This window comes from Erpetoichthys calabaricus, chromosome 1 (assembly GCF_900747795.2).
Source record: "Erpetoichthys calabaricus chromosome 1, fErpCal1.3, whole genome shotgun sequence".
Classification (NCBI taxonomy): Eukaryota; Metazoa; Chordata; class Cladistia; order Polypteriformes; family Polypteridae; genus Erpetoichthys; species Erpetoichthys calabaricus.
Genome location: NC_041394.2, coordinates 277466123 through 277492966, shown reverse-complemented (window position 1 = coordinate 277492966; position 26844 = coordinate 277466123). Strand labels below are relative to the sequence as shown.

The window sequence follows — 26844 nt, the reverse complement described above, 5'->3', positions numbered from 1 at the left end:
TATACAATTTCTTGTATTAGGAATTTGTTAGTTTTCCGCATACCCCTTGGGAGTCAGAGCGCAGGGTCTGCCATTTTATAGCACCCCTGGAGCAATTACAGGTTAAGGGTCTTGCTCAAGGGCCCAGCTAGAGTAGATCTCTTTTGGCAGTGGACGGGGGATTCGAACTGGGCAACCTTTGGATACCAGCACAGATCCTTAGCCTCAGAGCCACCACTCCGCCCCAAATAATGGTATTTTTTAGTAAAATGACACATTTTGTTGGACACACAATACTGAGCTTTGATAGCAGAAAATAAGGAATTTAATTAATACCAGAGACTTTAATAAAATTTAAAAGTTAGTTTGTCATTTACATTAAAGACAAGTGTCTGTGTGTTCATCAGGTTGCTATATCTCTGTCAATCCAACAAATGCTGCATAACAAATATTAACAGTGCTTTCATAAATCCCATGCCAAATGGTATATAACATAGTCATATGCGTTGCATTTGTCATTCCAACAGATGATGCATCACAAACATTTGTTACTGCAAATTTTTGTAATGCACCATCTGTTAGAATGATAAAATGCAGTTCATTTTATTTCCACTTGCATTACAAAATACATTCCAATAGACAGTGCACTGCAAACATTAATGCTGAGGTCTATGTTGATTACTTAGATTTCAACCCGTTTTGGATTGGTAGCACAGCTAGTTAACACATTAATTACCTAATGACCTTTGGCCATTGCAGCCATCCAGAATCCTGATTGGGGATGCATAATGTAGATGCTAGAAGAAGGATTTCACAAAAATTTCCAAAGGGCTAAGTGTGTGCCAGCAGAGTTTGAAAACCAGGAATCTGAAACAGTAAGGCAGCAATCACTTTTTCATGTTTTTTAAATTTTTCTATAACATAAGAGATACAGCATAAAAAACTTTTGACAGCACAGTGTAATGTGATCTGTACATGCATTCTCAAACCCAATTAATTCAGGGTTACTGGGAACTAGAGCTTTAGCTGACATTATTGGGCATGTGGTAGAAACCATGTCTGGCCGGAGCACCAGTTCATGTGAGAAGAAAGCAGTGGTGCTCAGAAGATAGCAGTGTAAGTTGCTTTGGATAAAATGTCAGCTAAGCAAAAAAAAATGTAAATGTCATAGAAATTGCCATGGCGTTTTAGTATATTTTGGTATATTTTGTTGAACAAGAGTTCAATGTTATCTGTCAAAATTTTTGGTATCTGCCAGCAGATTGCTGGGGAAATACATATTATGTAGCAACTGAGCAAAATGTTGTCAGTCTCAGGGTATGTAATAAGCTTAGAGATGGTGCACCCTATGCAATGGACAAGCAATTTAGATTTATGTAAAGCTTCCCTGACCACTTGTAAAGATGTTATCAACACTTTAAGAAACATTGCAAGCATAAGAGTTCAAGGGGCACAAGCACCTTAAAAAGAGGCAGAGAGGAAGTGAAGGTTAGCACAAATCTCTAATTCTACTAACTGTTGACTTCTTAACTGTGTGTCTTATTTTAGACTGATACAAAAAACAGTGGTTAGGTAACCAATTTGAACCAACATCTTGTGATATAATCTGCACTGTTGTAGTTGTTATCTTTATTGTGCAGCATGTAATGTTCACTTTATTTTTTTATTAAATATTTTGTGAGTGTGTAAATGGCGTATGTTAGTAACTTTAACAATCCTCTAACTGAGGTCAGCTGTAGTTTATATAAGTATCTGAATAGTGAATGCAAATGTTGCACTAGTAGTTGAAAGGGAGAGAATATGTAAAGGTGTTTAATAATGAAAAAAATGATTGAAGGAGTTGGGGGGATAAGCACTCTCAGAAACATTTTTTAAAGGTTGACATTAATGTTGCTGTTAACTTGTGTGTGTGCATACTGTTCATATATTTAATAAATACAGGGGAAAGTACTATGGTGGGCTGACCATTTTGACACTGAATTTTCAGCAGACTGATATATTTTAGGTAATTTTGATCATGATCTGCTCATTTTCAGAGCAATCTCACTCTGCGTATGAGTGTGTCTTTCTGTGTCGTGATGTGAGACACAATAACTCAAAAATGAATCACTTATTTGAGATTAAATGGGCACAGTTATTAGCACTGTACAATGATAGAAGTCTGTTGATTTTGAGCAAAACTGCTCTTGTAGATATCGTTTTGCAAAAATGATGTAATTGCAGCTTCGCTGAAAAGATTTTCATTGCCACAGGTTCCATGTATGTAGCATAAAACAAGCAAGCCATGACATATTGCAGAAAATTCTATGAAAGGATAATGTTTGCGATATATTAGTAAGAAATACTTACTACTTTCCCCCTAATAAAAATGATTCAAATAATTAATATAACCAGACAGCTCTTCAGTGTTTTGAGATACTTACCTGCTCTTTCTTGTGCTCCTCGGATATGAATGTTCTAGAATTTTTCAGGTAAGGAAGATGGAGTTTCCAAGGTAGGATAGTAAAAGTCACTGATGATGGAGCTGGAGAGTGGCAACCTGCTGAATGTTGGCTAACACATGCAGTTTCACTGTCACAACTTTATGTAAGCAAAGCCATGTGCTGAACATTTGAGATTTTTTAAGAACTGCTTTTATTGAGCAGTTATATTACTTCTGTTGAATGCTTACAAATAGTACTTATGAAAATATTAACAACAGATATTAATGTTTTAATGCCATAAACTGTTACATAACATTAGAAAAATGTTTGTACTGAGTTGAGGAGTTAATTGGCACATACTGTATAACTAGATATATTGGCACATTTCATTGACATCAATATAAATAATTCTAATTAAAAACGCAGAAATTCTTAGTTGGCTAACTGTGCGTAAAATAGTAACAGTAATGAGGATGTGGATGGCTATAAAAGAAAACTGTATCAAAATTTCTAAATTATTCAGATAAACTGATTGCTTTTAGTAATACAATCTTCAGATAAGTTTATGAAAAATTTACAATCTATTATACTTCACAGCTTGCTTGCTTTCACATTTTATAGGACAAACTCAAGTGATATGAAATGTTCTTATAAAACCTCCAATATCAAAGTCATAAACACTCCACTACTCACTGCAGGAAAGTTAAGTTCAAGGCAATATTTTGGCATTTAATGCTATTCCTCTTTAGAAATACTGCCACGTTGCCATTCGTGGCACAGGGAAATGAATGACCATAATTGTTTGAAATTGCATTTACATGAAGTAATAGCAGGTCATTTTTGTAAATGTGCATAGCACTTGGTGCCTCTGCTAATTCTGTATACCTGTTAAAAAGCACATTTTCATAACATTCTGCTTCAGAAACCCAAAGTTGCTTCTGACAGCCTACATTCAACAATTTTTCCAATACCATAATCTCTGTCTTGAAGTTGAAATTAAAATGGAGGCTTTGATGGCAGTTCAGTGTTAACTATAATCTTGAAAGTCAGTTGTGGAAAGTTTGTAGTCTGTTAAGAAAAGTGCATAACTTAGTTTTTTCAATTTTACATTGCATGGGATTGGAAAACTGATAGCCCTTCTTTATGATGCAAGTGGAGATGTGTCCAGCAGTAAGACTTTGAATGCAGAGTTCTTTGAAAATGTTTTGCTATAAGAAATTGTTCATTGAAATCCACAAACTGTTTTTGCTTGTGGCCTTAGCAGAGGTTGTGTTTCAGCAAGGCCCTTGACAGTTCATCCATGATGGCAGTCTCTTGTGGTTCAAGAAGTTTAAACTCCTGACTAAAGCTTATAAAGTGAAAGTACAGGGTGTTAAGGTGGGGGTGCAGTTCAAGTCGTGCTATTTCCTGAAAATGTGCCCAGTAGAAATGAGCCAAGATGTGGAACAGGTAAAGGAAAATCTTCTGGGCCATGAAAATAAATCCAGGAGGAAATGTGGAACCTGCAAAAGAAAATAAATAATAAAAGAAAATGTATATATGCACACATTGTGTTGTTTCAAAAAAGAATTACTGCTTAGCACTTGCCACCTATTTTAGAGACCAAACTGAATGTGAATTTAATATTAATTAGTACAAGGTGAAGAAAAACATTTGCTTTTAATTGTGTTGGATTAGGGTCTGGTGGGAGCCAGTACCAGTCCATCGGCTTTGGACTGAAAGTGGGAACAAACCCTGAACAAGTGCCAGTATGTCGCTGGCGACACTTATACCAACACCCACACTTGATGGATAGATGCATTGAATTATTTTTTTGTTGAGATTGTGTTGAGAGGAATGTTATTCTTCTTTCTCAAGTCTTCCTGTAAGCATTTTGTATTTATACCCAGACTGCATTTAGATGTGAAGTAGACCAGTTTATCAAGGGAAAGGTATTTCTAGAAATTCTTAGATTTCATGAATTGTATAAAATAAATGGATGGATATAGGGGTTTTTGCATCTTATTGTTTCTTTTAATTTTGAATGTAAGTTTTAAAACAAATTTGCTTTGGCTATGGAATTTCTTGCATTATGCATTATAGTTAATGCTTGAACCTTTGCTGTATCTGTAGTTATATAATTTCGGAAATACTGCAGAAATGTAGCTACAATTATAAATGTAGATGATTAATCACATGATGTGGTCAGGTAATATCTTTTAAAGACAGAGTTTAATATTCAGTATAGTTTGTTTAAATTTATACTTTTGAGAACATAGTTTTGATTTTGGTAGTTGGAGTTATTACAGTAGCAGGAGACTGTGTTCCAAATCCCGGCCCAGTCACCACCTTGTGTGGAGTTTGTGTGTTCTCTCAATGTCTGCTTTTGTTTTTCTCTGGATGCTCCAGTTTTTTCCTCCCACATCTCAGTGATGTGTTTTGGATTGGCTGCCGCCTCTGTCTATGAGTGTGCCCTGTTATGGTTCAATGCTCTTTTCAGGACTGGTTCTTTTGCTTCATACTGCTTGAATTGGATTTGGCCTCTCACAATCCAGTAAATGGATTATCTAGTTGAATGAAATTATAGGTGTTGTGGCCTAGTGGCTAAGGCAATGGACTGTAAAACAAAAGGTTGCCATTTTTGATCCTCATCATTATGTCACTGAGTGATCTGTTTAAGGAAATACAGAAAATGATTGTATTACACTCCTTTAAACATGCACTCTTCTGCACATATGTTCTCATTCTTAATCTATTTAAGGGTTGCAAGGATCTGGAGCCTACTGTATCTTGGCAGTACTGGGTGCTACACGGGAAACAACAGTGGATAGAGAGCCAGTCTATTGGAGGACCCACTCATTTAGGGCCCATTTGAAATTGCCAGCCTAAAATGAATGTATTTAGGGTTGTGGGAGAAAAACCAGGGTACCCCGAGGTGAACCAACATAAATTTAGTGAGAACATGCAAACTTGAAACTGGTGAAAGTAAACTGCAAGATTTGAACACAGAATGCTACTGTGAGATGGGAGCAGCACATTCTGATTTGCCACCCTGTTGTAACTTGACATTTGTAAATTAGTTTGAATGAGCATGTCAGCAATATAGTCTCACTTTATATTTTACATTGCTAGTGTGGACGAAAAAGGCACACTGAAAGCAGGCAGATAATATTTCTCAATTCTCTTTTTTATTCATTCGGAGTCACAGTAAGTAGAGATTCAAAAGAGCATAACTTATTGCCGCAAAGCTCAATTTTGAACACCGAGAAAAAATTAGGAGGAGTTTTTATAATTCAGCATTTCATGATTAATAAGACAGAAAGAACATCCTTATCAAAACAGTAAAGTTAAACAATATGTCTGTTGAGCTAAGCATTATCTGTGTTCTCAAAGCTAAGCACAGGAGAGACGCCTTTGCATAAACTACATGTACTTTCTGCAGCCTTGTGACCTTGTCCCTGAAACATTCACTCTGAGAAACGGAAAACAAGAAACAGCTTAGATTTTATTCATGTGGACACTATTTCTCCTGAACCCTGGAATAACATATTTTTGTTAGTTCATAAGCCAAGCTTCTCTCACTGGCAAGTTACAAAATAGTTATTATAAAAATTCTAATTTACTAAACACACAAAATACATGGTGCTGAGGAGAACATTCTTCTTCTACACTAGTCTTATTCATAGCAACATTAAACCAATCCATTTTTCCTAGCCCTTATCTATTTGTGGTGTTTCTTCAGTTTGAATGATTCGTTAAGTTATGAACCTCTGTTTGAATTGAGATGCAGACTGATGTCTTCTCCCTCACATTAAGTACAATATCACCATCTATACTGTGAGAAAAAAAAAAGTACCCAACTCAAAGATCAATCAACATGCAAGACCACAGTCAAATTCAGGGAGTAACTAAACCATAGTCATGCCTTAAGAATTAGAATGTCAAAGACAGGAATAAAATGTTCTGAATAGAAGAAGTTTGAATTATGAAAGGCAGAGCTGGTCTATGATAAAGTCAATATGTAGTTGCCTAGGGTGTGATTTCATGGCTGAGTTGCACAAGTACAAAACCAACTTATGACATAATTCATTTTTCCAGTTTACTTGGGTGTGTCTCTTTGGCATGCAGTAGCCAATGGTGTAGAGAATTGAGAGAAATTCTGAAAGTGGACCAACATCCATAGGCCGTAAATGGCAAAAGTACAACCTGGTCTGATGCCTGGAGGATTTCAATCTGCATGATTGTGCTTTTTTATTTTATTAATTGCTGATCATTAATCATAATCTTAACAAACTGTATATCACGACTCATGACTGCTGTGCTTAGATAAGAATTTCATAGTATGAGAATCTTAAACTTGTTCTGTGATAGCATGCCATTTCTCTTTTTCATAGTCTGTTTTATTAATAAAATATGCTGATGTTTTATCAGTTGCTATAACTGCACTTCTCTTTCACCAATTGTAAAAATGTGCTGTTGGTATCACTGTTTCACAGGATGTTTGTCCTTTGTTACTGTGATGTGTGCTTTGGGTGTGTACCTTTGAAAGTTTTACTTTCAGGATGTTTAGCTTCATCGGTGGCTTCAATGTGATAAATAATGACCATATAAACCTGTAACTGATGATGATGTGAATAGAAAAGTGAAGATTCCACAATGGCTTCAATCTTTAAAATAACTCACCAGTTTTAGTGGGAAAAACATTTTCATCTTCGAGGAGCTCCTGAATATAAGACATTGCATAGTCTGTATATAGAGGGGCAGAGCACTTCAGCTTTTTCCCTTGCTCATCATGCCAATAATATATTCTGTAGAAACAAAGATGCAAGTTAGATAAGTACTTAAGGCCAGCACCCATTAGAATAACACTGTTAGCTTATCTTCATTTGTCCATTTACTAACCCTCCTCTATCCTGTTCAAAGCCATTCAAAGTAACATTAACTGATGTGCTAAAATCAAAAAAAGGAATAACATGCCAATGCAGATAAAGCACTCAGCTGCATGTCATTCACCTTTGAATATAATCGATAGAATCTATCATTTTACAAATAATTAAATTTGCTTTCAATAAAACCTATCAGGAAAATTTATCAGAATATGAACAAATGAACAAGCAATAATTGAGCATTAAGAAAAAATATTCACTATTCCAAACATCTTAGATATGTTTAAATATTGTAACACAAGAGTTATACAAAGTGGTGCAGTGCATAGTGATACTGCCTTTTGTTGCATTTGTGCTTGGTTTGGATTCCTGCACCCTGTTGTTGTCTATGTGAAGTCTTCCTGTTCTCTCTGTGGCTGTCTGATTTCCCTCCCACATCCTACTGAGACATGAATGTATGGGGTTTTTTTTGTTGATTCCTGATGGGTGTGTACATGAGTGGGCCCTGCGATGAATTGGTGCCCCATCAAGTGCTGGCTCCTTGTGATGATGTGGGTTCGATCCATGCTCCCATCTTGCTTCTGGGAGCCCTTGAACCCGACGCTGTCGGTAATGTCACTGATGAGCTAGACAGTGAGGCACAAACAATGAAGCAAGGGGATGGTGCAAAAAGTGCCAGGTGCTTTTATTTAAAATCAATAAAATCAAAATGTCCAAAATAAAGTGCAGTGCTTCATAAACAAGCCAATAAATAATCCATAAAAACGAGTGATAGGTGGAGGTTAAAATCCAATAGAAAAAAAAATCCCTTTAAGAAACAACGAGGTTAAAATAACGCCTTGAAGCAGTCTCTTTAAAAATCCGGTGCATCGTTCTTTAACCAGCAACTCCCCTGCTTCTCCCTTCTGGGCCCCGCAACAGGGGAGTTGCCCAGCTAGCCAAATGCAGCTCCCTCCATTATTGATCCGGTAGCCCTCTGATCCCTGGCTACGTTGGGCTCCAGCCGGACGGAGACTTGGGTTCCTTCCCCCAGTGTCCAGGGCGCTCACACTGGGGCTCTACACACCCAAAGCCTCCACGACTGCTGCTGCCTTCTTGGGCTTACGCAGCGAGCCGTCCATGATCCTGGTCACTCCTGCCCCTCTGAAAAGCTCAGCAGGAGTGACCCAATCCATCCACCCTGAGTGTCGGCCAAACATTCCTTCAGGGCTCTCCTTCCAACTGCCTGCCTCTGGTCAAGCAAGCCTGCTGTTGCTCACTCGACTCGCTCACCGCTCCAGCCTTCTCCTCCTTTAACCTCCGTCCATTTCTTTCTCTCTATTCTTTTCTTTTTTTTTCCTCCCCTTAGCCGCCTCGCGCTTCTATTTATTACTGGGATGTGGATCAGATGTGGCAATTAGCAGCTCCCGGCATCAATTATGGAAGTGGACGACTCCTCAGTTGTGCACTTAAGTGAGGACCATCCGCATCACGCATCACCTGGGTACCACTCTGGCCACACATACCATGCCCCCTCTCTAAACCGTGAGTGCGGTGATTATTCATTTAAAAAGTGGCCTTTTTGACTTGAGCTGTGGACCCGCTACACGCCACTCCTCCTTTGCACTGTATGCTGTTAGGATAGACCTTCTCAGTCCTGACTGGGTTTCAGAATATTTTACAGTGGGTATAAAAACTGAAATTGAGTCATAGTGGATTTAATTTGGCTTTTTTGACTCTGATCAAAAGAGGAAAACTTTAATATCAAAGTGAAAACAGACCTTTGCAATGTGGTCTAAACTAATTACAAATATAAAACACAAAATAATTGATTTCATAAAAAGGTTTTTAGGCGTGTTAATCGTTCTCCTAAAATGCTTGTAAAAGAAAAGAGGTGACATATGCTAAATATGAGGGGTGGCAAGAATAAGTGTGCACAGTAAAGGTAGATAAAAAAATAAAATAAAGCAAAATCAAATATAATAAAATAAATGAATAAATAAAAGCAGAATGCTGCATAGTGGAAAAAAATGATCAATTCCTCCTGAGTTGGGGGTATGCTAATGATAGTGGAAGGAAATGAGTGGGAAAGGTAATATAGTGCTCTCCTCTCTCTGTCTCTCTCTATAAATATTATTTTTATATACAGTACTGTATATATATACTGCTCAAAAAATTAAAGGAACACTTTTTAATCAGACAATAGCATCAAGTCAATGACACGTTTGAGATATTGATCCGGTCAGTTAAGTAACAGAGGGGGTTGTTAATCAGTTTCAGCTGCTTTGGTGTTAATGAAATTAACAACAGGTGCACTAGAGGGACAACAATGAGACGACCCCCAAAACAGGAATGGTTTAACAGGTGGAGGGCACTGACATTTTTCCCTCCTCATCTTTTCTGACTGTTTTTTCTCTAGTTTTGCATTTGGCTGCGGTCAGTGTCACTACTGGTAGCATGAGGCGATACCGGGACCCTACAGAGGTTGCACAGGTAGTCCAACTTCTCCAAGATGGCACATCAATATGTGCCATTGCCAGAAGGTTTGCTGTGTCTCCCAGCACAGTCTCAAGGGCATGGAGAAGATTCCAGGAGACAGGCAGTTACTCAAGGAGAGCTGGACAGGGCTGTAGAAGGTCTTTAACCCATCAGCAGGACCGGTATCTGCTCCTTAGGGCAAGGAGGAACAGGATGAGCACTGGCAGAGCCCTACAAAATGGTGTGAATGTCTTTGACCAAACAATGAGAAACAGACTTCATGAGGGTGGCCTGAGGGCCCGACATCCTCTAGTGGGCCCTGTGCTCACTGCCCGGCACCATGGAGCTCGATTGGCATTTGCCATAGAATACCAGAATTGGCAGGTCCACCACTGGTGCCCTGTGCTTTTTACACATGAGAGTACATGTGACAGATGTGAAAGGGTCTGGAAAAGCTGTGGAGAACGTTATGCTGCCTGTAACATCATTCAGCATGACAGGTTTGGTGGTGGGTCAGTGATGGTCTTGGGAAGCATATCCATGGAGGGATACAGAGACCTCTACAGGCTACACAATGGCACCTTGACTGCCATTAAGTATCGGGATGAAATTCTTGGACCCATTGTCAGACCCTATGTTGGTGCAGTGAGTCCTGGGTTCCTCCTGGTGCACGACAATGCCTGACCTCATGTGGCGAGAGTATGCAGGCAGTTCCTGGAAGATGAAGGAATTGATGGCATTGACTGGCCCCCATGCTCACCTGACCTAAATCCAATAGAACACCTCTTGGACATTATGTTTCGGTCCATCCGACACCACCAGGTTGCATCTCAGACTGTCCAGGAGCTCAGTAATGCACTGGTCCAGATCTGGGAGGAGATCCCCCAGGACACCATCTTTCGTCTCAGTATGAGCATGCCCTGACGTTGTCAGTCATGCATACAAGCACGTGGGGGCCAAACAAACTACTGAGTACGATTTTGAGTTGCTGCAGTGAAATTTCAGCAAAATGCACTAGCTTGCTGCATTATTTTTTCACTTTGCTTTTCGGGGGTGTCTTTGAATTCAGCCCTCAGTAGGTTGATAATTTTAATTTCCATCAAACGATGTGGCATCCTTTCATTCTTAACACATTACCCAGTCCATATCAGTATGGATATCCAGCATGATTTTTTTCCCATTGAGATCTGATATATTTTCAAAGTGTTCCTTTAATTTTATATATATATTGTGGTGGGTGGCCGGCTAAATATTCCGGCCCTCACCCCCAAGCCGCCAGGTGGAGTTCTCCCAACACCGTGGACGTTCCCCGAATTCCAGCAGGGCCTCATGGACTTTGTAGTTTATATGCACAGCCCTGCTAGATACCATGGGGACCATCAGGAGTCGCTGTGTGAGGCTGCCGGACTCTTACTTGCCCTATAACCCGGAGGTACGTCATGATCACATGACGAGAAGAAACGACGTGCTTCCGGGTTGAAGAAAGGAGCTTTTTATCCGACCCGGAAGTGTTCATGATCACATGGACAGAAGGGAGAAACACTTCCGGGTCATGGACTATATAAAGGACTCTGGGAAACCAGTACACTGAGCTGAGCTGGGAGGAAGGGCGGCAAAGTGTCTGGGAGTGTGGAGGATTGATTATTGTAGTGTTTATTGATTTATGAGTATTGTGGAGTGGAGGGTGCTTTGTGCACTGTATTGTTCAAATAAAAGTAATATTTGGACTTTTACCTGGTGTCTGGAGTCGAGTCAGAGGGTTCAAGAGGGCGATAAGGGCCTCAATCTGCGACAATATATATATATATATATATATTTGCAGCTGGAGATCCACAAAGGGAGAAAAATGACTCACGTATCATAAAGTAGTTTTTTATTCCTGAGCTTTCAGCCCCTGCCAGGGGTCTTCATCAGAGGATAATGCTTAGACTTACAAAAATCAAAGGCAATATATAGCAAAACATTACGTGGAGGGGGTGGGGGGGGGTGGCTAAGTCAGTGTGATGGGGGGGGTATTGGGTGTACAGTTCATTTATTATGAACATGTTCTTCTTAAGTTTGCATATGCTGGATTTATGTCCAAGTGTCTGTTGATGGCGTTCTCATTTGATAGCCAAGATTCGTCCAGCTCTCTGCCACTTTTAGTACTGGCCTTGAATTTTACTTGTACATTGTCCCTGTTTGATTTAGTATGCGTATAGATCAATGATAGTGAGTCCTTTCTTCTGACGGCATTGCGATGTTCCTGTATATGCGTTGTGGTTCTTTTTGAAGTTTGTATATATATATATATATATATATATATATATATATATATAAATATATATATATATATATACATACAGTATATATATAGATAGATAGCTAGATAGATACAGTATACTGATATATTCTTATATAGGGTGGCACAGTTGTAGCCCTGCTACCTCATAGTAATGAGACCCAAGTTCACCTCCTGGGTCCCTCCTGAATGCAGTCTGCATGCTTTCCCATTATCCAAGTGAGTTTCCTATGGATGCTGTAGTTTTCTCCCACAGTCTAAAGACATGCAGCTTTGGTGGATTGGCAGGGCTATATTGGCCTTGGTGTTTGCAAATGTGTTCACCCCTTGATGGGTTATCATCCTATCCAGAGGATTGTTTCTGCCTTGCCCCCTATGCTTTCTGGGTTGGGCTCCAGCTCCCCTCAGCCCAGCTCAGGATTAAGTGGGCTTAGAAAATGGTATGGTGTTTTTATCCATCCATCCATCCATTGTCTCCCGCTTATCCGAGGTCGGGTCGCGGGGGCAGCAGCTTGAGCAGAGATGCCCAGACTTCCCTCTCCCCGGCCACTTCTTCTAGCTCTTCCGGGAGAATCCCAAGGTGTTCCCAGGCCAGTCGAGAGACATAGTCCCTCCAGCGTGTCCTGGGTCTTCCCCGGGGCCTCCTCCCGGTTGGACGTGCCCGGAACACCTCACCAGGGAGGCGTCCAGGAGGCATCCTGATCAGATGCCCGAGCCACCTCATCTGACTCCTCTCGATGCGGAGGAGCAGCGGCTCTACTCTGAGCCCCTCCCGGATGACTGAGCTTCTCACCCTGTCTTTAAGGGAAAGCCCAGACACCCTGCGGAGGAAACTCATTTCAGCCGCTTGTATTCGCGATCTCGTTCTTTCGGTCACTACCCATAGCTCATGACCATAGGTGAGGGTAGGAACATAGATCGACTGGTAAATTCACCACGACAGACCGATGCAGAGCCCGCATTACTGCGGATGCCGCACCGATCCGCCTGTCGATCTCATGCTCCATTCTTCCCCTCACTCGTGAACAAGACCCCGAGATACTTGAACTCCTCCACTTGGGGCAGGATCTCGCTACCAACCCTGAGAGGGCACTCCACCCTTTTCCGGCTGAGGACCATTGTCTCGGATTTGGAGGTGCTGATTCTCACCCCAGCCGCTTCACACTCGGCTGCGAACCGATCCAGAGAGAGCTGAAGATCACGGCCTGATGAAGCAAACAGGACAACATCATCTGCAAAAAGCAGTGACCCAATCCTGAGCCCACCAAACCGGACCCCCTCAACACCCTGGCTGCGCCTAGAAATTCTGTCCATAAAAGTTATGAACAGAATCGGTGACAAAGGGCAGCCCTGGCGGAGTCCAACTCTCACTGGAAACGGGTTCGACTTACTGCCGGCAATGCGGACCAGGCTCTGGCAACGATCGTACAGGGACCGAACAGCCCTTATCAGGGGGGCCGGTACCCCATACTCTCGGAGTACCCCTCACAGGATTCCCAGAGGGACACGGTCGAATGCCTTTTCCAAGTCCACAAAACACATGTAGACTGGTTGGGCAAACTCCCATGCACCCTCCAGGACCCTGCTAAGGGTATAGAGCTGGTCCACTGTTCCACGACCAGGACGAAAACCACACTGTTCCTCCTGAATCCGAGGCTCGACTATCCGACGGACCCTCCTCTCCAGGACCCCTGAATAGACTTTTCCAGGGAAGCTGAGGAGTGTGATCCCTCTGTAGTTGGAACACACCCTCCGATCCCCCTTCTTAAAGTGGGGGACCACCACCCCGGTCTGCCAATCGAGAGGCACTGTCCCTGATGTCCATGCAATGTTGCAGAGGCGTGTCAGCCAAGACAGTCCTACAACATCCAGAACCTTGAGGAACTCCGGGCGTATCTCATCCACCCCCGGGGCCCTGCCACCAAGGAGTTTTTTGACCACCTCGGTGACCTCAGTCCCAGAGATGGGGGAGCCCACCTCTGAGTCCCCAGGCTCTGCTTCCTCATTGGAAGGCATGTTAATGGGATTGAGGAGGTCTTCGAAGTACTCCCCCCACCGACCCACAACGTCCCGAGTCAAGGTCAGCAGCGTACCATCCCCACCATATACAGTGTTGACACTGCACTACTTCCCCTTCCTGAGACGCCGGATGGTGGACCAGAATCTCCTCGAAGCTGTCCGAAAGTCGTTCTCCATGGCCTCCCCAAACTCCTCCCACGCCCGAGTTTTTGCCTCAGCAACCACCAAAGCCGCATTCCGCTTGGCCTGCCGGTACCTATCAGCTGCCTCCAGGGTCCCACAGGACAAAAGGGTCCCGTAGGACTCCTTCTTCAGCTTGACAGCATCCTTCACCGCCGGTGTCCACCAACGGGTTCGGGGATTGCCGCCACGACAGGCACCGAACACCTTACGGCCACAGCTCCGGTCAGCTGCCTCAACAATAGAGGCATGGAACATGGCCCGTTCGGACTCAATGTCCCCCACCTCCCTCGGGACGTGGTCGAAGTTCTGCCGGAGGTGGGAGTTGAAGCTACTTCTGACAGGGGGCTCTGCCAGACGTTCCCAGCAGCCCCTCACAACACGTTTGGGCCTACCACGCCTGACCGGCATCCTCCCCCACCATCGAAGCCAACTCACCACCAGGTGGTGATCAGTTGACAGCTCCGCCCCTCTCTTCACCCGAGTGTCCAAGACATGTGGCCGCAAGTCCGACGACACGACCACAAAGTAGATCATCGAACTGAGGCCTAGGGTGTCCTGGTGCCAAGTGCACATATGAACACCCCTATGCTTGAACATGGTGTTCGTTATGGACAATCCGTGACGAGCAAAGAAGTCCAATAACAAAACACCGCTTGGGTTCAGATCGGGGGGGCCATTCCTCCCAATCATGCCCTTCCAGGTCTCACTGTTATTGCCCACGTGAGCATTGAAGTCTCCCAGCAGAACGAGGGAGTCCCCAGAAGGTATGCTCTCTAGCACACCCTCCAGGGACTCCAAAAATGGTGGGTACTCCGAACTGCTGTTCGGTGCATACGCACAAACAACAGTTAGGACCCGTCCCCCCACCCGAAGGCGAAGGGAGGCTACCCTCTCATCCACCGGGGTAAACCCCAATGTACAGGCTCCAAGTTGGGGGGCAATAAGTATAACCCACACCTGCTCGGCGCCTCTCACCGGGGGCAACTCCAGAGTGGTACAGAGTCCAGCCCCTCTCAAGGAGATTGGTTCCAGAGTCCAAGCTGTGCGTCGAGGTGAGTCCGACTATATCTAGCCGGAACCTCTCAACTTCGCGCACTAGCTCAGGCTCCTTCCCCTTCAGAGAGGTGACATTCCACATCCCAAGAGCCAGCTTCTGTAGCCGAGGATCGGACCGCCAAGGTCCCCGCCTTCGGCCACCACCCAACTCACACTGCACCCGACCTCCTTGTCCCCTCCCATAGGTGGTGAGCCCATGGGAAGGGGGACCCACATTGCCTCTTCGGGCTGTGCCCGGCCGAGCCCCATGGGTGCAGGCCCGGCCACCAGGCGCTCGCCATCGAGCCCCACCTCCAGGCCTGGCTCCAGAGTGGGGCCCCGGTGACCCGCATCCGGGCAAGGGAAAACGCCGTCCAAAATTGTTTTTCTTCATAGGAGGTTTGTTTGACCGCTCTTTGTCTCATCCCTCACCTAGGACCAGTTTGTCTTGGGTGGCCATACCAGGGGCATAAAGCCCCGGACAACAGAGCTCCTAGGATCATTGGGAGACGCAAACCCCTCCACCACGATAAGGTGGCGGTTAAAGGAGGGGTGGTGTTTTTATACACGTATATATTTAAACATATGTATATAATAATGGGGCGGCACGGTGGCGCAGTGGGTAGCGCTGCTGCCTCGCAGTTGGGAGACCTGGGGTCCTGGGTTCGCTTCCCGGGTCCTCCCTGCGTGGAGTTTGCATGTTCTCCCCGTGTCTGCGTGGGTTTCCTCCGGGCGCTCCGGTTTCCTCCCACAGTCCAAAGACATGCCGGTTAGGTGGATTGGCGATTCTGAATTGGCCCTAGTGTGTGCTTGGTGTGTGGGTGTGTTTGTGTGTGTCCTGCGGTGGGTTGGCACCCTGCCCGGGATTGGTTCCTGCCTTGTGCCCTGTGTTGGCTGGGATTGGCTCCAGCAGACCCCCGTGACCCTGTAGTTAGGGTTCAGCGGGTTGGAACATGGATGGCTGGATGGATATAATAATGGGGCGGCACGGTGGCGCAGTGGGTAGCGCTGCTGCCTCGCAGTTGGGAGACCTGGGGTCCTGGGTTCGCTTCCCGGGTCCTCCCTGCGTGGAGTTTGCATGTTCTCCCCGTGTCTGCGTGGGTTTCCTCCGGGTGCTCCGGTTTCCTCCCACAGTCCAAAGACATGCAGGTTAGGTGGATTGGCAATTCTAAATTGGCCCTAGTGTGTGCTTGGTGTGTGGGTGTGTTTGTGTGTGTCCTGCGGTGGGTTGGCACCCTGCCCGGGATTGGTACCTGCCTTGTGCCCTGTGTTGGCTGGGATTGGCTCCAGCAGACCCCCGTGACCCTGTGTTCGGATTCAGCGGGTTGGAAAATGGATGGATGGATATAATAATGGTCTGAGCTCATTTGTTATTTTTTAGACATTTTCATTTTTGTCACAGCATGCCATTAAAGAAGAATATCTCTTGCACATTGTTTATGTTTCTTTACTGCCCCAGTATTATTGTTGTTAGAAAAATGAAAAGGATAAAAAAAGCCAGTGAATGTCCAAGTAAACTGGGCACATGTATAGCAAGACAAGCATTGGCTCCATGAGAAATTGCACATTAAAGCAATTCAAACTCCACAACTGAACAATCAAGATCGAGTGATATTACTAAAGGCATGAAGCACATATCTCCATCCACTCATGTATTATCTGACAGAGGGGAGGAGCCAAAGCAAGGGGCAAATTTAAAGCTCCAGAGTCCATTAAGTAAACTGACAAACACAAAAGGCACTTGCAAACTCTCCACAGAGGAATTAAACTAGTATTCTGGTGCAGAGTGTGTGTTGAGCACGCACATGTGTGTGCGTGTGTGTGCATGTGCATGCATGTGTGTGTGTGCATGTGTGTGTATTGTGTGTGTGTGTGTTTGGAGCCTGATTCGTATAGCCACCACCCTAACTGTGACTTCTAGCTGACAGTCTTAAACAGGATGTAAACTTGCATACCATTCTGTACATGGAGTGTGAAAAAGTAACCACCTCAACCAGCAGAACAAAATGTTTTTTCAGTCAATTAACTATTTGGCCTTTTGACTGCTAGTGTTAATTTTACAGTAGTAGAACTTCACTCCAGTGTTGTTACTTGTGTAATGCAGCTGCAGTTTCAAAATCCTATTTTGCATGCATCACCTGCTTGATGCTGTGTCCTATCATATTTGTGTATGTGTCACCTCTTTTAATTTTCCAATGCTTGCATTACCATAAGTGTATGTTGTTTTAAGCTAAATGTGAAACAAAACATGACAGTTTCACCACACCCCAGCTCAACAAAGAATAAGATATAATTTGTATTCATATGATTATCATTGTGTATAATGACTCACAGCTAATTAAGGCAAAGCTGTATATACTGTATGTATGTGCTTCAAAGTGCATACGAGAAGTCTATACAAATATATCTGTCCATATGTTTTCATAGACCAGATCAGACCAGTTCCATGACTAGAACATATAGTATACACCATTATAAAATAATTTTAGGTTGTAATAGCAATTTTAGACATTAGACTGTAAAACAAAATGTGAAAAACCAGAGACAAGGTAGAAAAGAAGACTAGAACTGAAAGTCAGGTAGAAAATCTTTCATGTAGCCAATGACTTGCTAGAATATTTTGACTAGAGAGACAAGACAAGAAAGAACACATGTACAGTATATGGAATGTTTCTTTTATTGTGCACATTTATAAATAATATTTAAATCAGATATACAAATAGCGCCTGCTGCTCACTTTCTCATGGATCGTCTGTCTATCACATTAGGTTAACATTTGAGCGCGGTCATATTGCAAATATTCAAGCTGTCTAAGCTTTGGAACTTTTTGGACTTGCTTGGAGTTGTACAGCAGGTCAGTGCTAAATAATGAACAGGCAACCCTGACGCCTGGCGTCTTTTACATGCATATAGTACAAGTCTTTCTTTGTTATTGTAGTAGTATTATCTTGAAATATGTTGGATGTAATAAGGCTATAATTTATCATGCCTCCTTTAAGCCTAATTATTACTATTGTGGAATTTTCTCAGGTTTTTTTCCCCACAGTTACATGTAATGGAGGAGTATAAAAATGGTAACGATCTACAATACGTAATCATAGGTACACTATGATTCTGTACTTGTAAAACATACTTAGTGTATAGAGGCACTATATAAAATATACTTAGTTTTTGTCTATTTGCTTCTTTCTTTCTTTCTTTCTTTTTCTTTTTTCTTTCTTTCTTTCTTTCTTCTTTCTTTCTTTCTTTCTCTTTCTTTTCTTTCTTTCTTTCTTTTCTTTCTTTTTCTTTCTTTTCTTTTCTTCTTTCTTTCTTTCTTTCTTTCTTTTCTTTTTTTTTTCTTTCTTTTTCTTTCTCTTTTCTTTCTTTCTTTCTTTCTTTCTTTCTTCTTCTTCTTCTCTCTTTCTTTCTTTCTTTCAGTCATCCACATGTTCTGCTGCAAACCCCGGTGCAGAAAGGTAAAAAAAATGTTGACAGGATTACAAATGAATGGGACTCATGATAAATCAATTTAAAAAATATTTTCTGCATAGTTTACTTCTTACTAGTACTTCAGTACAAATTTTCAATATTGACTGCTCCAGTGTAACCAGGGAAAATTATATGGATCCTCTGGAAAAAAAAAACTACAATCTTACTTATTCTCCTATTATCGGTACTTTCAGAATACTTGGCTATCTTTATGGTAATACTTGAGTAAAAAAGACCAGAGTTTTAAGTAATAAATGTTTGATTGTTTGAGCTCAGCTTTTGGAAGGGTCAGTGTTAACAAATTATTAAATTTCATTATTAAAGTTTGTATATGTTGTCAGCATTTTTTTAGACAAATAAATTATGTAAGGTGATATTCTTGACCAAAAGTAAAAATTGTTTGGGATTTTCTAGTTGTTATTATGCTTGATATGTTAGTCACAAGTACAGTATCTTTCAGAACTATTGTGTATGCAGAGCTGTTTTTCTCTGTTTTGCTGTACAGTGTATTTTTACAACAATTAAGGGTTTTCCACGGCCAAGTAAGAGAGAGAGATTACTGCGAGTGAAAAAGTATCCATATGTCTGTATGTCATCATAAGCTTTGGCAAGTCTGGTCCAAATTCTACACAAAAGCAATAAACCCAACGTGTAAAATTCATTTAAGTCTTTGTCGCAATCTATATTTGCTCAACCCTTTTCAGTATTGCAGATTGCATTAGTGTAAGATCTTTTTTACATTTTAGAATCTTTCAAAGGTGCTTTAAAATTTGCAAAGGCTTGGGAAGAGTTGAGAAACGTTTCTTTATACTTTTGTGCAAATTCTTTGAAATTCAGGCATCCAACAGAATCATTTGCAATAGCAGAGACTTAAGGGGAAGATCATCTATGTGTGATAACTCAATAAAATGATGTCAAACTCTGTGAAACCCCTGTGATTTATCAACATTTCATCTATAGTGCCTTGCAGTACATAATAGAATAAATACACACAGTTTTGTGTAATTTATCACTGGTATTTGTTGTCAGATATTTTCTGCTCCCCAAAATACTAATCCATTTTGGGTTAATTTCCTCATAGCTCCATTCATCACAAAATTTTAGTCTAGGTAATCAAGAATCTTTCTTAAGATTAAATCAACTTGACCATTTACCGCCATTCACCACAAAATGTGCAATACGCTTCAAACAGATTCAGTTTCAGAATGAACAGGGATAATATAAAGACAAAGGATGAAGGAAGTTTGCATTTTGAATACATACTTGTTTCCGGCAGCATCCGTGACTGGACAGCTTGTCCCAGTGCAAAATTCTGACATTGCACTTGAAAATATGTTGATCTGTTTAAAGAATCCAACTGCTGAGAAGAAAAAAAAGTAATTTAAGATTGATTTCATAATAGAACCTTCACTTGCCTAGTCAAGTTTATATATTATAATAATTTTTACATAAAGAGTTTAAAAACTTTCCAAACTGACCATTACCAGCAGTTGTGCCAAAACTCATGGCACACACCTCTGACTGCAAGGAATGGTTATGGCATGAAAGCTAGGTGAAAAACTGGCCATTGTGTCTACGGAAAAGATCTTACTATACCAGACCAGCTTTTGGCGGTGCAACCAAGTTCAGACAATTCTAGCTTCATCAAAAATACATTGATTTTAACTAGTTGATTTAGACTTAGCCTGGACTGCACATTAAGTAAGGAAACTGTGGAAGATTGTGGGTTCGCTTCCCGGTTCCTCCCTGTGTGGATAGCGCTTTGAGTACTGAGAAAAGCGCTATATAAATGTAATGAATTATTATTAAGTGAGTGCTATGGAGCAGTAGTTCACCCTTCAGTCTTATGGGGTAGGCCATGACTGGGTAACGCTTATTATGCAAGTGTGTTAGGTCAACAGTAAAGTCTAGTTGTGGCAGAATAATGAACTGGGGGTATTAGGATCTAAAATGATGTTCCCTTTGATGTCACATTCAGAAATCTAATCCTTACACATAGGAACGGCTTAAGGGTACGTTGTGCTCCTAGGTAGAGTTGGTTGCAAGCACCCAAAAAGTGACATCCAAAAGAGAGTCCTGTGTGGTTGGATCTATAACAGAAACTGACTTGTCCCGCATAGAGATTGGTGCCTTCACCTTTTTCCTACTTGGCCTATGCCTAGAGCCAGCCTTGCTTACAGCCTGTATCTTACCAGTGTAAGAATGCAGGTGGCTGTATAGACTGAAACCACCAAAACTGGTCAGCAGAGGTCAAAGCATAAAATATTGAAAAACAATTATCTAAATCAATTCCCATTTACATAAATCCATGCAGGTCTTCCCTGTAAAATCTTGAAGAGGAATCCTCCAACATGATATATACTTTGAATACTGAGTACGGTGAATCATTATCTCATTGAAACCCTCTGCTGAAGTACAGTTCTAGTGAGGTGCCCTTTGCAATAGAGTATGTGAGAAAGGAAAGATTGTTAAAAAGTGGTTTGAAAACAATAACATTGGTACCAGCACATACCCTGATCTCAAGTAGATAGAGCATTTTTATGGATAATTAGAATATTAAAGTAAACCAAGGCCACGTTATCCCTCTTAAGCAGCAGAGTAGATTTCAAAAAAATATAGCAGAAAATACAACCCGCTGGGAAGAAATGGTTTGAACATCCTCCATGACACATTGCAGCAGCCATTAAAGGCAAACATTTATGTTGTTTCATCCATTTAATGAATCCATTTATCCAAGTCTCTTTAAATTCTAATCTAATAATGTGTCACATATGTTTTTTGGATTATTTTGATCATCTGCAATTTCTGTACTGAAAACATTCACCCAGTTACTTTACTTAAATTGTCCAGTTTGAAGTGTAGAGCCAGCCCTGGATTATGAACTGTAAATCGTCCCTTCTTGGATATAGTTTTTTTTTTTCCTTAATGGTTCAAGGTAAGTATACCTAACAACATTATTTAGAGACCGATCTGAGAATGTGAAGGGAAAACTAGAGGATTTTGTAACCAGAAATAATCAGAAACATAGCAAAAAAAGTGAAGATTCTAGGGTGAATCCACAATCTTGGACAACCAGAAAGTGTACAACATTGTATATATACTGTCACAAAAATGACATCACACATCACAAACTCCTAGTTACCCAGCCTAGCAACAGTAAAGCAACCATCAACAGAAAGGTCCAAAAATGGTGGCACCATAAGTTTTTTGCATTGTATCAAATAGCTACTATAGTTGGCCCATAAGATGTATTTAATTTTTAACCTGATTAAAAATGTGTTGAAACAAAAAATGCACTTTGCCAATAGATTCCTTGTTCTCAAAAATTCCAGAAGCAATGTTCAAAAAATTTCATATGACAAAGGAACAGTCCAAAATGATATAATTTACGGGTTGGATTAACATGCAAGTGAAATGGCAAAAATCTGGACTGATCAAGTATAGAAACTTTGGAGCTTGAAGTTTAGGACAAGCCAGATTTAGTACCTACACATAAATAAATAGACCGCACAATTTATAGAAATATATTGGGTAACTTTGAAATTATTAGCCTACCAGTTTGATTAAAAATTGCTATCAACAATAAAACTAATGAGTGGGAGTTTAATGTAGCTACACATATTAATGATTCAAGCTATCACAAAAACCTGACTAAATACTAGAGATGGGGATTAGTGTATCACAGACAGGAGCACATTTCTTAGAAAAGCAAGGCAAAATTGTAAATGTGAGGAAACAGCCATTTATGTAGAAGAGAAATTAAGCGTGTGTCTGCTTCAAATGGGTAGTGATAAGCTGCATCTAAGTAAGAACGTTAGGATCCAACTAGAAAACTGTAGGGATTGAAATCTGATATTAGAAGTGTGTCATAGCCTCTCTAAAGCTGGCTTCAATATGCATGTATATGATATTAAAAAAGCAAGTTTGGAAGGGAATGATGTAGTCAATGGGGGCTTTAATTGCACAAATATTAACTGGGCTAACCTTATAGATGGTGAGGCACAAAAAATGACTGGTCTTAAGTATGTTTACATGCCAAAGAGAAAAGAAGCCTCTCTAGATTTACCATTTTGCAGTTAAACTCAGGGGTAGTGGGATCCCGTGATCATATTATACATTTACAGTGTTTTATCAGAACTCATTTTCAAAAACTAAAACTGTTACTTTAAGTTTATCAGGGCAGATTTTGACCAGATGTGGCAAAGTCTATAAAAGATAAACCAGTATAAGCTTTTAGGTGTGAAGACGGCTGAGGAAAAGTGGTGCAGGTTTAGAAACTTTTTACATATGTTACAGGACAGATTCATTGTGAAATTTGGAGTAGTAAGAGAACACCACAGTGTTCACAGCTAAATAAGTATCTAAGAAGGGTGTGGAAAAGGAAAAAGAAAAATGTGGAGGGCATACAAGGCAGGGAGAGAAGCATTGCAGAAAATTCAAAAGATAACCCAAAGTGATTCTTTCAGTGTGTTAATGGTAAAAGATATGTCAAGGAGGAGGTGATATGTATTAGGAGTGGTAGACTGGCTAAAAATATATAGAAAGTGAAATAGTGAATGCTCTAAAATTACATTTGTTCTCATATGACAAGAAGTCAATAGCGTCCCAACAGTTACAGAGACTACTAAGGTGGTACTTAGTGATTTGGACATTGCTGAGACAGAAATTCTCCTTAGATTAAATGGGCTGAAATCAAACAAAGCACCAGAACCAGAAAACATTTATCCTTGAGTGCTTAAGCCCTTGATATATTTTTTATTTACAAATGACTCTACACTGAGGGCATTCTTACAGACTGGACGGTAGCAAGCATTTTCACATTGTATAAAATGGTACTACTATACAATAGTTGGCCCATAGTTAACTTCATTCAAGTAGCTATGGGTCAGCAAGCTTAGCATACATCATTTGGTAAATTAATGGAAGCAATTATTAAGGAATAGACAGAGCAACACATTTCAAGAATAGTTATATTAATTAGTAGACAGCATGGATTTAAATAGGATAGATCATGTTTCAATAATATAATTGACTTCTATAAGAAAGAAACAAAGCATTCATTCATAGAGATGCATATGATACAATTTATCTGGAATTTCATAAGGCCTTTGATCGGGTCTCACATGAGAGACTACTGATCAAACTAATACAAGTACAAGTTCAGAGGCACAGTGTGCAGATATGTGCAAATTGACATTTAACAAAAGACCTAAAGGGTTATGGTTGAAATAACTTTTTCAGAATTAGGTGAAGTTAAAAGTGGTGTTCCTCAAGGGTCAGTACTGAGGTCACTACTGTTTAAATTACCATGATTACAATATATATAGCAGGGTGGTTAAGTTTGCAAATGATATCAATCTAAGGAGAAGCATGGATAATGTGGAATCAGCTGAATCATTAAATGCCTGGACCTGGCCATAATTCAGACTTGGGAGACATGGCAGATAAAATGTAATATAAGTATATGTAAAGTATTACATGTAGGAATAAAAATGTTCAATTTCAATACATAATGAAAGGTTTGAACCAGGAAAGTACCCCTTTATGAAAAGGACTCATCACTCTCTACATCCAGACAATGTACAGAAGCCATTAAGAAGTCTAACAGGATGTGAGGTTATGTAGCACGATGTGTAGGGTACTGTGATGGTGCAGGTCGACTCCATACCCCCTACAACATGCCAGAGCCTCTTCAACTCGCAACCGTCAGTAACATAACCGGGATGAGCCAGGCAGATGAGGACACATACACACTCATAGCAAGGGTTAGGTGAAAAAAGGTACAAGTGCTTTTATTAAAACAAAGTCAAAAACAAAGTGTCCAAAAGTGCAGTGCATTAAAAAATCAATCAATAAATAATCCATTAAAACAGTGGTTACCTATGAGATAAAATCTGAGTTAAAATGAGAGTAAAACACAGTCGTCGGATCCTTAATGTTCCTTCTACTCCCGGACAAGCCCAACCCAAATCCTTCTTTGTCTCGCAGCTCACCCTTGACTCACTTAGCTGGCGGTGACTCAGCAGTCGTGTCCTCACTACCTGACCCCCATCTTGGCTGCCTGACACTACTCCCACAAGACCATTCAGGGTCAGTTGTCCTCTCATTTTCCTTAATGCTCCCGCAGTCATACATCAGATCCCTGGGGAAGACTCCACCATGCTCACACCCACTCCACATAATCAGAGGGGCAAACCAGCCCCTAAAGTGCCAATCCATCACTCCATTATGGGGCCCATGACCCCTGCCTTTCCTCGTTACTGGCTGGCATGTCCTGTCCAATACTATTCTCATGGGTCTTCCTTATTGTTCTTAATTCTTTCTCCCCTGTTTTTGTCTTGCAGTCCCCTTTTATATACTAGGGAGTGCTGAAGGTGCAATCGCCTGATTGCTGCCCTAGGATGATAACAAGACAATCAGCCCGGCTGCACGTGCCAACAAAGCATCACACGGTTGGCTGACTGCCTAACCCCCAACAAGGAGATGAGCCGTCTTTTCTGCAGATCGTCTGCATCTGCTCCACACCCCAGCGTGAGTGAGTCAGTTATTTATTTACTTTAAAGGTGCCAACAAGCCACAGACCTCTCGTACCACAGTTACAAGTCCAAAGAGGTTATGCTTATGCTTTATAATGCACCGGTTAGTCATAATGTGGAGTACTGTGTGGAGTTAAAGTTGCCATATTACCAAAGAATGACTCACGAGTGCTAGAGAAAGTCCAAAAGAGAGTGACTAGGCTGATTCTAGGACTGAGAAGTATGAACTGTGAAGAACTAGTAAAGGAACTGAACCTGTTCAGCTTAAGCAAATAGAGCTTAAGAGGTGATACAATTGAAGTGTTTAAAATTACAAAGGAAACCAGTTCAGTTGATCTCAGAAGTTATTTAAGAATGACTTCTTCAACAAAAACGCAGGGGGAGTTAAATAGAGAACAGCATACTCATAGACATTGTCATAAACTAGAAGAAAGTGATCAGTAATGATGATAGGAAAGAACTTCTGCTCTCAAAACTTTGGTTGAATCTGAAAGAAACTGCTGAGTAATATAGTTGAAATTGAGATGCTATTGAGACAACTTAACCTTTGCGTAATTATAACAATTTGATAGTCTAAATAGTCTCTTTTAGTAAAAAATGCCTGTGTGTTCATATTCCTCCCCAAAGCAATTGTACATGTGCAGTCCCACTGTTGTTACAACTGACATGCTCATGGTTGCTGTGGAGGTCGATATTCAGGGTTGGAGTTTCAGACTTGATTGTATATGCTCCTTTCTAGCATTGAGGTCTAATTGCTTACCAATATTCATAAATAATACATTATTATGCTGCTATATAAAGTTTACGATGTTTATTGACTTTTATCTCTAAAATGCAAAGTAAGGATTACCACTATGTACATACTGTTGGATGCAATCCACTCTGCCAGGTCCAGGCCATCTGGGAGGGGAAACCAATTTCTTAAAATCCAGCTGTGAAATTTTTTCTGAAACGTATCCAGGCTGCAGGTAGAGTTTTTGGTATGAAACAGAGCCCACATTGATGTTGTTGTTTTCCTTCCTGAGGATAGAAAGAGGATTGATGTGAATTAACAGCCTACTAGAAAGCCACAGTTTAAATAAATTGTCTAATATCAGAACATGTCTGTACCAAAACAAACACTGCTGTGTAAAATCACTATGTTAATCGGTATTTTCATTTTTATTGAAAAATTGACCTATGAGGTCATCAATGGAAAATTTTACATCAATACTCCATTCCCTTTTCCAGGCAGTATTTGGAACTGATAAGTAATTCACTGTGAGAAAGCTGTCTTGGTTAGCGAAACTTTCTGTGAGCCTGTGGCTGGTGGGAATGATAAAAGTAACGAAAAAGTGACTTAGCAGAGCGATGGTACCTTCTGTTGTCAAGGGCTAGAAAGAGTTCTCTCCCTGGCTTTAGTCTCCATAATCTTTATTGTAATGTTTTTATAACTTATTTTAGAAGATACATTATTATAAATATTGTCATTATTTTTTTTTTTCATTTTTTAATCATTTTTTTAAAGTTCCCTTTGCATCTTTTATATATGTCATTATTCTTTGTTGTTCGTTCGTGTTTCTTGTTCATTAAACCAAAGGGAAGGGGCCCTCCCT

General features: G+C 41.0%; 1 protein-coding gene across 3 annotated transcripts in view; it reads right to left on the bottom strand.

Moving 5' to 3' along the window:
* Positions 1-2578: 2578 nt before the first annotated feature.
* The window catches only part of LOC114662091 (MOB kinase activator 2-like), a 37001-nt gene continuing 12735 nt past the window's right edge, over positions 2579-26844 (bottom strand). Inside the window, exons 2-5 of one of the 3 annotated variants that reach the window (XM_051935256.1) lie at positions 26114-26269; positions 19977-20070; positions 7065-7189; positions 2579-3904 (exon numbers count right to left, since the gene is read on the bottom strand). In XM_051935256.1, coding sequence (XP_051791216.1) covers positions 3660-3904; positions 7065-7189; positions 19977-20070; positions 26114-26269 — 620 coding nt within the window. In that variant the 3' untranslated portion in view covers positions 2579-3659. Of the gene's footprint in view, positions 3905-7064; positions 7190-19976; positions 20074-26113; positions 26270-26844 lie in introns of all 3 variants that reach the window. The other 2 variants (XM_028815423.2, XM_051935258.1) reach the window with 2 other exon arrangements.